Source organism: Equus asinus, chromosome 3, assembly GCF_041296235.1.
Source record: "Equus asinus isolate D_3611 breed Donkey chromosome 3, EquAss-T2T_v2, whole genome shotgun sequence".
Taxonomy (NCBI): domain Eukaryota; kingdom Metazoa; phylum Chordata; class Mammalia; order Perissodactyla; family Equidae; genus Equus; species Equus asinus.
In genome coordinates, this window is record NC_091792.1 from 34,379,614 (window position 1) to 34,392,587 (window position 12,974).

At 37.8% G+C, this 12,974-nt stretch overlaps 1 protein-coding gene and 1 long non-coding RNA gene across 10 annotated transcripts in view; one reads left to right on the plus strand and one right to left on the minus strand.

Annotated features, from left to right (window-relative positions):
- The window catches only part of SLC10A7 (solute carrier family 10 member 7), a 239,304-nt gene that overhangs the window by 29,330 nt on the left and 197,000 nt on the right, over positions 1 to 12,974 (minus strand). For 8 of the 9 annotated variants that reach the window (XR_011501943.1, XR_011501944.1, XM_070504852.1 and 5 more), the window contains 2 exons: positions 8,110 to 8,275; positions 6,754 to 6,805 (listed from right to left, as the gene is read on the minus strand). Coding sequence is in view for 6 of the 9 variants with exons in the window: in XM_070504852.1 (XP_070360953.1) it covers positions 6,754 to 6,805; positions 8,110 to 8,275 (218 nt within the window). In the remaining 3 variants the exon portion in view is untranslated. Of the gene's footprint in view, positions 1 to 6,753; positions 6,806 to 8,109; positions 8,276 to 12,974 lie in introns of those variants that run through there. The other variant, XR_006525572.2, reaches the window with a different exon arrangement.
- LOC139044783 (uncharacterized) lies at positions 1,663 to 12,926 on the plus strand. Its single transcript, XR_011501945.1, has 3 exons — positions 1,663 to 1,777; positions 2,899 to 2,982; positions 12,805 to 12,926. It is a non-coding gene; the product is annotated as an uncharacterized lncRNA (long non-coding RNA).

Genomic DNA, 12,974 nt, shown 5'->3' on the forward strand with positions numbered 1-12,974 from the left:
GCTATGTAAGGTTCTGTAAAGGCATGGATGAAAGGAGTATAGATATATACTTTATAAAAGAGAAAGAGATTGAGAATGAGAGAGAGTGAGTGAGTTTTGGCACCAAAGAGAAGGATTATCTCAAGCTCGGCAGGGGACTGGGGGATGATGACGGAGCACACAGACAACCTTCTTGGAGGACATAATAAATGAGCTGAGCTTTAAAGAGCATGGTTAGACACATGAGATGTGTATCTGAGGGAAGGGATAGTGAAACTGAAGTGTGGGAGTGCGGGGGTGCTGTTGGCAAAGAGCAGATTCTTCAGGCTGACTTGTGTGCAGGGACACTGGCACGTGACCAGGAGTGTGGACTTGATAAGATGATAGAAGGGGAACAGCTGAAGGACTTGGGAGAGTACAGTGACATGACTGGACCTGTTCTTAAGGAGGAGTAATCACACAGCACGGTGCATGACTGAAGATGATGAGGCCAGGCAGGAAGCAGAAAGCTCTAAGGCCTGAAGAACCACAGTGCAGGCAGGAGATGGTGGTAAGAGACATGAAGATAGAATTTAAAAACTTGTCAACTGTTAACCTCTATGAAAGATTCCCTCCCAACACTTAAGAGCACAGGCTTTGGGGGCAAATGAACTTGAATTTAAATTCAGACCATCCTTTTGCTTATATACAAAAGAGGGATAATATTGCCTGCCTCTTAGGGTCACTGTGAGGATAAATGCCTATGTTTGGTAAGGATTTGGCACATTGCAAGTGTTTATTTAATACAGCCTAGTCGACATTTTTATTGTTATTGTTGCTTTGAGAGAGGAGGAAGAATTAAAGAGAAATCAGAAGCTCTGAGCATATATATATGAGCATTAAGGCATGAATGGAAATACGGAATGGGAGAAGAGGCCAGTGGGGTTTGGGGAGGAGGCCTAGGAGCTGATGTTTAAACGTACTGAATTTGTAGTAGTGAGAGGGGACGGTGTTTTCAAGAAATCTGCTAAAGAGAAGAAAAGAGTCATGGGAGATTTTAACATGATATATAGAGAGTGAGGATGCAGCAGGTAGAAACAACTGATGAAACCAGGTCCCCAAACAAAGCTGAGAGGACGAGACTGAGGGTGTCAGCCTGAGAGGGGAATTCCCTACAGTCTGTGAGCTGGAAACAAAAGGATGTAAGGTGAGTAAACATACAGAAATTTTTCAGGTGGAGAACGGGAAAGTGGAGGCAACTTATATCAGAGACTGTATTTTCTTTGTAAAGCGTGAGACACTTCACTCATCCACAGAGTCTGAGGTAATACTGAGGCCTGGGAACATGAGATATTAGAAAAGCCTGAAATGGGCAGATTGGAGAATATGATCCACAGTCAATTCACAATGAATAAGAAACTTCTACAGGAATGGATGCCCACCTGTGCTTGTAGCACATGTAACATAACCAACTGGCCTAGTTTTGGGCTGTTCTCCAGCAATGCCTGTGGTGTCAGTAACACTACAAAGGCCTTTTTGCTCTTTTGCTGACCTTGTTTATAAGCAACTGTTGCTGCATCTGGATTTATGCAGCTTGATTTTCTTCCAAGAGAGTCTGGCAAGACACCTCTCCTTTAGTGAACTCTATTCTGCTTGATATCTTGCTCTTTCCCAGAGTATAGGACATTTCCAATGTGTCAAAATCTCTGGCCCAAAAGGCTGTGATTTCATCTGGTGCTGGCTGCCATTCGTTCGAGCAGCACTTAGCGTGTAGCTGAACAGGATCTTTGCAAGAATGCTCACTTGTCCTCTGTTTCAGGTAAGGAGACTGAAGCTGGGCCTGCACTGGGAGGCTTCTGGCCTGATTTGAATTGAAACGTTGCCCTATCATTCTATTGGCACAAAGCCTGTCAGTCGGGAGAGAGGATCAGGACATAAAAATGGAATGTTCAAGGTCAAAAACGATATTTCCCCTAAACAGCACTGACTTATATTCTACCTGTAAAGTAAGAGACTCTTCTACAGCATGGATCTCGGGGAAAGCCAATAGAGCAGATGCTCACTTAAGCCTCCATTCAAAATGAGGATGACGATGACGATGAATGACCACAGCAGTAAACATTTATGGAGCACTTTTCTAAGCACTTTGCTTCCAGTACTTCTTCCTTCTTCGAACAGCCTTATAGGGTAGATAATATTATTGCCTCACTTTTTCCACAGACGGAACTTGCAGCACCAAGAGGTTAAACAACTTGCTTAAAGCCACGCAACTAGTAAGTAGGCTGCCCTAACTCTTGGAAGTAAGTTTGCCTTCTGAGAAGGAAATTATAAAAAAGTAAAACAAAAACAAAAACCACCACACAATTTAGTGGACGAGAGCAGCTATCTTGGGAAGAGACCCTCCCTCAGCCATGCTATGTCAAAAGGTGGCTTCATGGTGGAAAGTCATGACAACACACAGGAAACAAAGTGTCCTGGACATTATATTTAAGTGGTAATAACTGTAATTATTTTCAGTGATTAACATCTCTATTGTGTCTGCTCACATTCTTGAAAGGAATCACATTATTATTTGTTTTCTAACTCTACCTTATCTCTTTTTAATATTGATTTTCTTTTTATCCTGTTTTTATAATTCTTTTGATCACTTTGGCTTCCCTTGAGATGTTTATTTCCTTTTCTTCCCAACTGGCCTTTTTATTCTCTCTTACAAAGCTTTCAATCAGTGTTTTCCACATAATATTTATTTTGCCTTCCTTTGCAGTACCCACAAAGGAAAACATGTCAGAAGGTTTTACTGGTAGAATCACGGAATGTGGAGCAGAAAGGGTCCTCTGAGAGAGTTCCATCCAAGCCCACAGTTTTTAGAGGAGGAAACTTCCATGTGAATACTTTCCTTTGTTAATCTATGTACCTGTGTTTTGTCTTTGCTCATTTTAGGAGAAAACCTCGTCTGTCGTCAGCTGTGTGGCACTAAACAAGGTACCCAGCGCTCTGTGGCTTAACTGCCTCATCTCCGAAATGGTATGGAGACTCACCGTTAATAATAATGCCCTCTTCCTTCCCACCCTCCCTTCTCTCTCTCCCAGCCTTCATGCTGCCCTCCTTCCCTCTCAGGGCTATAGTGAAAGGCCCATTGAGAAATCTGCTTGAAAATGTACTGATAAGCATTAAAACACCTACACAAATACTTGAATCTTTGTTTTCTTTTCTTAACGGTTTCTGTTGTCACTCCAGTGACAGGTTTCTATTACTCTAGTTCTCAGCTTACCAAACTGTCTTTTATATTTTTTTTAAAGGCTCCCAATTACTACTTTCTTTTTCTAAGCTTTTTCAACATTTTTTTAAAACTTTGACAGCTTCCCAAAGTTGCAGAAAGCTTGGGTCACTATGGACAGCTGACTCTTGGTTTAATGAATCAACTCATTTCCTAGCAACTGTGACAGAGAAACGACAAAAAGAATGTATTACAAAGCTGGAAACGCTAATTCCCTTACTTTCATAATTAGTTTTTGAAATATAAACTATTTTGATATAATAGCTAACATTTAATGAGCACTTACTAGATGCTAGGTATTATGCTGAGGGCTTTATGTGCATATTATTTAATTCTCCAAATGACTCCAAATGAGATAGGTATTATTACTATTTCCACTTTACAAATGAGGAAAGTGACAAAGTTATTAAATAGGATTGAAACCCAAGTCCATTTGATTCCAGAGTTGGAGTTTTAACCCTGACACTATTCTGTAGACAGATAAATGAGAACACAGAGTAATAACTCTCAAATGTATTTTAAGTACTCAAAGTAGAAGAGATTCACATGCCACACACTAGAATGGTAACATGTCAGGTCAGTAAATCTAAGAAATGTTAATCAAGCAAGTGGAGTGTTGCAGGAAAGTAGAATTTTCTAGGCTGGGTCTCTCCTGGTTTATGCTGAACTTCCATCATCAGAGGTCAGCGGCATGCTGTACAAAAAAAGACATACTGATTTCCATGCTGAGATTTTTGTCTCTTGATATCTGGATTGGTTTTAGATTCACTGAATCGGTAAGAAAAAGATTAAAAAAACCCCCAAAACCACAGGCCAATTTCACAAATTTTAAATAGGAAGGAATAAAAAGTAGGAAAACAAAACGAAACTCAACAGAGTATAAACCAATGGGTCCTAGTTCAAACTCTTGCTATCTTTGACTAATTTGTGTATGTATGTGTTAATTTGAAGAATCCAGTTAAACACTCTCTACAAATTCCCTAACCAAAACAAGTATATGAACTTTAAAAGTAATTGAACTAGTTTAGTGCAGTGGAAAAAGAATGGGCAAATGCTTTTGGAAATGTCAAATGGAAATGGATTTCAATTCTATATGTACTATTTGCCATCTGTTATTAAACTACTAAAATCTGATTTTAAACTAAATTAACCACTCTAAGGATGGGTTCTCATCTGCAAAATAGCAACAAAAATGCATAGCATCATAGTCTTTGCTGTCAAACTTACATGAAGTAACACAGGCACAATCCCGTGCACAGAGCCTGGCACAGAGGAGGGTTCAATCAATGCTGGTATTTTTAATTCCTCCAGTAAAATCCTCAGGCACTATGGGGTCTCTCAGCATGAAAAAAATGTGAAAACCATCTTCTAAACTCTGTCTAGTTGAAAAATCCCCAAATTTTAATGGAATATTTTGGGGCTACACAACCATTACCCAAGAGCATGGTTATAGCCACTCCATATTCTGTTGTTTATCAAAGCATACGCCTGTCTGACAGTGGGCCAAGCAAGTTCAGAATGCGACAAAACTTCAGTGAAGGCAGAATAAGGCAGAATAGAAGGGTCTCGAAACCATGAGAGCTTATGAAAGTCCAGTCTACTCCAAGATGAAAATTCTCAATTTTAATTCAACTAGTTGTGATGCCCCGTCCCCTGTCTACAGCAATCCCAATAGTGGCTATTCTGCGCTTTTCAAGGAATTTTTCAGTCACTGACAGGATATCTGTATCCTACCTAGTCTGAGAGGATAGGCTGGGTGGGTCTGATTATTACTTCTGCCACAAGGACCAGCAAACAGCCGGTGAAAGGCAAACATCTTTTCTAAGGTGACATAACAAGCCATTTACAAAAAGAAGTTTAAAATAGCTCCTACTCTCAGACTTACACAATTAAGCCACATTTTCTCTGTGACTTAATGGCTCCAGGCTTTACTCTGACTTGATAAATCACAACCACAAGCTCGGGAAAATCCTTCAAATTACTCCAATCGATAAGTTTTTATTGACTGTTTACAGTCAGGCTCGTGCCAGACCAAGTGCTATAAGAGCCAAGCGCCTAATGTGGGGCCTGAACCATCCACTGCTCTGACACTGTTTCAGACCTCGGAAACAACCCAGGCCCTTTCCCTTGTGGCAACTCATTGCCGTCACCTGGTGTTCAAGGGCCTGGCAATCTGGTCCAAGCTTCCTGTTCCAGTTACTATTATTGTTTTTAATCTTCCTCTACTCCTATTGTCCCACCGTGTCTTGTTTTTTTGGTGAGTGTGTGTCCACATTTGAATTATTGTTTCTTCTCCCACCGAGAACCCTCTCTCTGCATCTGTTTGTTGAACAATTAACCATTCTTTATGATTCATGTCAAATCCCATCTCTTCATGAAGCCTTGCTCCACCACTCTCTTTGAAAATGCTTTCTTCTCTGAATTGACTGCAGGATGACTTACTGTATCACCTAGAGGACATTTAATTATCAGTGCATATACCTAGTCTATGAACTCATGCAGGATTGGAATCATCTCTTATTTGTGGTATTCACTATAACTTTCTCATACCAAAGGCTTAGGTAATATCCGTTGAATGTATAACCCTAGTAGAAGAAGTTGCACTGGAGGTGAGCTTTTAAGAACAGGAAAGATGAACTAGAACATGGAGACCAATTTAGACACAGGATAGCCTAAGCCAGGTACAGAAATGAGAATGCATGAGGTTCCTCTGGGGAACAGCAGAGACTTTTACCTCAACCTAAAGCTTAGACAGCATGAATATTAGTCTTGGTTCACTTAGCCCCCCAAAATGAACTTCATTCTGCAGGCACTAGATAACCATTGAAGATCTCTGAACAAGAGAGCTATTATCAGAACTCTGAGTTATTGGAGGCAGTAGGAGATGCATAAGAAAATTTCAGCCTAGAAATGAAGATACCAGTAAGATATCCATTGCAATAGTCTAGGGAGAAAAGAGGCAACAAGAGCCTGAATTAGGGAAGTGGCTTTGGGAGCACAAAAAATATTACACAGGTAGAATCAAGACATGTTAAAAACAAAAATGCGAAGGATTCCAGTTTAAGTAATTCTGCAGATAGTGGTTCCATTAAAAATAAAGAAAGAAATGAGAGAGAAAGATGAAGTGCTGGGAAAAAAGATTAATTCCATCTTGAATATCTTGAGTCTGAGGTCTTGTTAAGACAGTCAGGTGAAGATATCTAGATGGAAAGTGATAAGTAGTGCTGGAACTCAGGAAAAATGTTGGAATGGAAGGTCTAACTTGCAAATCATCAGCAGGAAGCTGACAGCTCGAGCCAGTAGAATGGAGGAGGGTGGCTAAGCACATGATGTGAATAGATGAGACAAGGGCCGAGAATAGATCCTTTGGTAATGTCTACAACTCGAGGGTGGCAGGAGCAAGATGGAATGGTCAGGAGACAGGAGAAAAGCAATAACAGTATAGTGACATAGAAGCCAAGTAAAGAGCGTGATTTGTCATTTAAGAAACTAACAATAAGAGATACCAAATCACTTACCTTGTTGAAAAGATGAAGGTTAAAAGCATAAAACTCAGCTGAATAGAAAATACTGAAGAAAAAAAAGATTGAATCTAAATTAGTACTATAAAAGCACATTTACTGGTATGCTTAGTTTTATCTGAAACTAATGGGAACTCAAATAGAAAAAGAAACAAATGAATACACAAACATACATTGCCCTAAACTGATAGAATCATTTAAATTGATGGGACCCAACTTGTTCTTATTGAAGACATCCCCAGATATAATCTATGATATCTATTACTCAGGGCAAGTCTAAAACTCTCTTTGATTTAAGATTTGGTTATTTAATTTGCTCAATTTAGAAACAGCTGGTTTATACTATAAATATTTATAGCAAATAGCGTAAATGTGGTAGCATAAAACACATATCTTGGAATAACTCATGTTGATATTAATGACAAAAGATTCTTTGATATTACAATTACTAAAAGTTGTCTTTGGTATTACAGCATGAATAGAACAAAAGGTTGATTTTTGAGCCTAGCAGTTAGTCATGCATTGCTTAACGAACAATGGGGATATTTCTGAGACATGCATCCTTACTACCTTAGGTGATTTCATTCTTGTGTGAACATCATAGAGTCTACTTACACAAACCTAGATGGGATAGCCTACTACAAAACTAGGCTATATGGTGCTAATTCCTGGGACCACCATCATATATGTGGTCCATCACTGACGGAAGCATCATTACGCAGCATACTTGTACTTGGATTTCATAGTCTGCTGCTTCTTACAATGAAATAATATTACACTGGGTATATTTTAATAGAAAAGATGATGTAAAGTCACATTTTAGCCAATGCAGCCAGTTATTATAATTATAAAATAATAGTATCATACAGTATAAATCCTACTCAATTCACAAAAACGGATAAGATTAGCTTGAAGTTATAGTAAAAGAAATTGGCAAAAAAGTGCTCAATCTAACATTTGAACGTGACAGATACTATGCCTTCTTTCATCTGGCATCAACTACTGTAAGTCAAAAATAAAAAACAAAGGAGATTAAGTCATTAGTGCATAACTGATGTATTTTCAAAGAACAGATACAAAGGAGATCTCGTCAAGATGGCGGCATGAGCAGACTTTGAACTCGTCTCCTCCCATGAACAAAACCAGGTTACAACTACTTTTGGATAAATTACGCTGGAGAGAAAACTAAAGAACAGATACACATGATAAAATCACTGAGTACATATAATATGATACTAAGTATTCTTTTCTAATCAAATGGACATTCGAAATGAATTTAGGGAACACAAATCGCTACACTTTCCTATTGAGGAGACTGAGGGGATAGGAAGGATATCCCATCGTCCAACTTACTTATGAACAGTATGAGAATGAGGCTGAATTTATCCAGGTCAATATTTGGGTTAGAGAACGTGTCACAGAATGTCGTGTAGATGATCATGAGGAGCACACTGCTGCTGATAGCACCAAAAGGCGGTTTCTTTCTTTCAAGCCAATCCTTGATGTATCTTCGGACGATCTGAAATACAGAGATCAACAGGTTGCCTCTTTTCAGAGAGAGAGGGAGTTGAATTGGGCATTGCAAAGTGATTCTGACAGCAGAAAGACATAAAGGAAAGAGAATAATTTGGATGATGGCCACAGTGGATTTCAAAGCTTCCCTGCCACACCACTCTTCTTCTGGGGAATTTAACATTTGTAGTGCAACTTCCACTGGTGTCCATAATGAGAGTCATATTTTCAACTGCATTCAAATCCATCCTTAATCATGCCAAATGCTCTTTGCTAGCTGTCACTGAGACATGCCCATTAAGCCTCCCCAAAGTTTACCTCCTCTGCTGATCCTAATGGATGTGTGTAATTATCATAGTCCCCTCTGCCTCAACAGACAATTCCAAGTGCAACTTTGGGAATCTTAAAAATCTGACATCTTTAAGAATTTCAAGACGGTAGATAATCGAAAGTGATCCATGGAACATATTAATATTTAAAATGCTAGCAATGCACCAGAAGTTTTTAATTAAATTATAACTCATGCTTGAAAAGCAAAAGTGCATGTGTTGTGGGAGTTTAAATAATTCAAACTCTGAATATCTAGAGTTTTTGTGAATCCAAAGACAAATGCCATTTGCATGCTTTTAGAATCCTAGAATTAACACTTAAAAATGAATAAACCTGTCCTAACTTTTCTACAAAAGGATGAGTGAAATACAAAGTTGTATAGCAATCCTCTCTTATTTTAAAATCAAATTAGATATTTAAAATCAGCACAGTCTGAACACTGGTGATAACTTTTGTTTCGTTATAAAAGTGAACCACTCTATTTAAAACCTTTCACTTTTGAAAGAAGCTGAATGAACCCTATAATAAGGACTATAGCTGAGACATATTAAGTTTTGAGTCACTCATTATCCTACATAATTGAACACGAGATTTCACAACAGGCTGAATTACCATGATCCATTAGCAATAATGAGGTCAGGGGACTTCTGACAAGGCTGATGGGGTTCTATCATCATCTACTCTGTCACTAAAAAGACTTAATTCGCAACGGAGCATACCTTCACAGATACTCAAGAACAAAATAAACTACTCTCAAGAGAACCTTTGAACAAATGGCTATCGGATCAACTCCATCCACTCTCAAGGACTCAGTAACTGAAATAACAGTGTTATTAAAGGGAGTCCTGGCAGAATGCTGACCAGTTGGTTCAAGGTATAGGTCCAATCCCTTGAAGGTTGGGTGGGGTGGGAATGAGGAGAAAGAGTGTTTTATATATATAAATAAATGGTGGTTAAATATGTTTAAAAAGTAGATCTTGTAATTAAAGTCACAGCTGGATTTATTGAAAAAAATATATATTTTCTTGGTAGAAGTGATCTCAAACCATAGTAATTTATCACTGTTCATTTCTTTCCTTAAAGTAAAACGTAGTGAGGTATAGAGAAATAAGAGCAGCTCTGTCACACAGTGTTAGGCACTGATGTATTAGAATACAAGTTTTGGATAACGATACTCAAGTACCCAGATGGCCTCATGTTCAGATATGTCACTGTGGGGGTAGCTGCTTATTAGAAGGCTGCAGAGAGACTTCATTTAAAAGGTCATTTCATAATCTATGTGTTTGGTAGCATCAAGCTGGTAGTTGCCCAAATTTAATGAAACTCAACTCCTTTAGGAAATAAAATAAGTGGAAATTTCATGGAGTTATTGAAATTGATGCTGTCCTCCAATCCTGTTTTAAAATTCAGTGGTTAAAAACACAAAAGTCCTCTCTCTGCAATTGGTTATAGAATGTGTGATCTCAATTTCAAAAGTAAAAGTATCTTCTTCTTCCACCACCATCGACCTCTCTGACAAAATAAACAAACAAACATGAATGAGGTATAACTTGGAATTCAATGCCATTTTAAAAACGAGGACAAATCTCTAAACATCAATCAACTTTAACTTGACTTAGTCGACCTAATTACCTCTTTCTTCATTACAAAGTACTCTGAATCTCATAATATAGTAGTATTCTTTTAATATGGCAAGCAACATGGGCTCCTGAGTCCTGCATCTTGCTAGCCAAAATGCCACAATGCCTTTCTTCTAACCACATCAACGTGTTCATGCTGGATACTGAGTTTCGATAAAGAAAACAGCTAGAAAGTTGGAAACTGGACAGACCCACAAGGGAAATAATAACCCTAGGGGAAAACGATTGTCTTTTACTGTTTTTAGCTTATAGTGATATATATCTCTGATTTCTAAGTAAACGATTTTATAACTTGCCAGGCTCCATAGAGCTTTTCCATCTTCTTCTAAAATCAAATTCACAAAGCAGCTGCTTTTATACTGTGGAGCTAGAAAATTGTTAAAATGTTTCATGTACTACCTGGTGAAGTAGTGTTGCTATGCCTCAAAGATGTGCTTTGGACATAAACTCTAGGAAACTTTGTCTTCTCCTGGTTCAGCTGCTTACACTTTTGACACAATCATTCTCCATTTGTCAAGAATCACATCATTTTTAAATTCTCCAAACTTCCTTACCTTAAGAAATGTTTAATAACCTTATAGGAAACAAGATTTTGCTATGGATAGATCAACACAACCTGATATAGAAGCCTCAGAATTCTCTCTTGGGAAAATGAAAAAAAAAAACCAACTCGAGATGAGATGGGAAAAGGCATTCTGGGGAGGTGGCCAGCTGTGGCTTTCTTTAGAATCTATACTAATTCAGCTGCCCACATAGCTCACAGAAACTTAGGTATTCAAAATTAAATGACAAGTCCTCATTAACTTGTTCGCTTTTCCCTATGGAGAGAAGAGGAAAAAAAATCTTCCACAGGAAGCTTTTATTGTCTTACGTTCTACATTTTAATTTTCTTTGTTTTACATTAAGGACCAGGAAAGGTTAAAGGGAAACTTAAATTCGCATCCCTGTACTTCTAACAACCTGAGTCATATATCAATTATTGCATGACCTCCAAGCTGGAAACCTGGAAAAGTAACACGTCTTGGGTGAAGAATGTTGATATATCGAGATAACTGAGAAGTGTAATATCCATCATTTTAGTTTTCTTCATTTTTTTTCAGGGTACTTTCTTGCTGTTTTCTTTCTACTCTGTCTTTACATTTATAAATTGATTTCTGAGTGGGGATATATGACGGATAATTTTTCATGTTAAGTCTGAATTTTAACATATATTTTTCTTCAAGGTGGCTTTAGACTGTTTCTTCAACTTTTATCCTCTATTCCAATGAATCCATATATTCTCATAAACTGTTTTGTTTCTTCATTAATATTCTGTTGAAATGTATAGTCGGGGATATGAAATCAAATCCAATTTATATAACACTTTTCTTTAAAAGTATTTTTTATTAAATACTGAGTAAATTCAAAATAATATCTGTACACTTTCTAAAAAAGCATAAACATAATAATAAATGGATCATTAAGTATCCATCATCTACTCAACTTTTTGAAAATTCTTTCCCACTATTATTTAATTTCATTCACATGAGAAAGGTCATGCCGATATTATCCTGCTCAGTCTACAGTTGAAAACAAAGGCACAGAGAACCCAAACAACTTGCATAAAATGTTAAAAAGCTAGTCAAGTTGGGGCTGGCCCCGTGGCCGAGTGGTTAAGTTCACGCGCTCCACTGCAGGCGGCCCGGTGTTTCGTGGGTTCGTGGGCGTGGACATGACACTGCTCGTCAAGCCATGCTGAGGCGGCGTCCCACATGCCACAACTCAAGGACCCACAACGAAGAATATACAACTATGTACCGGGGGGCTTTGGGGAGAAAAAGGAAAAAAATAAAATCTTTAAAAAAAAAAAAAAGCTAGTCAAGTGGATGAGCAGGAACAGACCTCTATCTCCTGAGGGAACAACAGCATACTGTTTAACGTACAGACTTTGGAACTTCCCACTCTGTGATCTTCCCTGTGCCTCATCTGTAAAATGGACATAATAGTAGCTGTACCGAGAATTACATAATTAAATAAATATAAAATGCTTTAGAACCCAGGCCTGTACATGGTAAATAATGGCTATTCTTACTTTCAAGTACCAGGTTGGTGATGTTTCTATCACAACACTGTTTACCAGTATATCCCAATGCATAATGTAACAGCTAGTTTTCTCTCAAAGCAATTCAAGTGAAGCAATGAAAACAGTTCATATCTAATATAATTTTATAAGTGCAAAATTTTACTAGCATTAATAACATTAACTTCTGCTTTTGCTGAAGACTAAAATGAAAAGCAATCTCAAATTGTGAAACAAATCACTAATGCCAGACCAGAGAATGCATGAATGATAAATGATAGACACGCTTTTTTATTATTCATTTATAGAAAAAAAGTGGGGTTTAGTGTGCTGTTCTGAAAAATACTTTTCAAAGGTGGTGGAAATTCTATTTTATTACATTTATTCATAAATCTCTCAAATATAATGCATAAAATAAGTATTTGTCACAAGCACTTAGATGTATTGAAGGGTTTATCAGAAAAGGAGAAGAAATATTACAATAACCCACATTTTATTTCTTTCTAGAATTGACAGAAGAAGCAATCCCTCAACCAACTATGGAGAGACTAATCTTATCTCACAGAGCCACAGCATCTTTGAGCTGGAAGATATTAAACTCTTTGTTCTACAAATGAAGAAGGTGAGGCCTACAAGTTGCGTGTATAGGCAGGCGGTAGCATATCACAGTCAGTCAA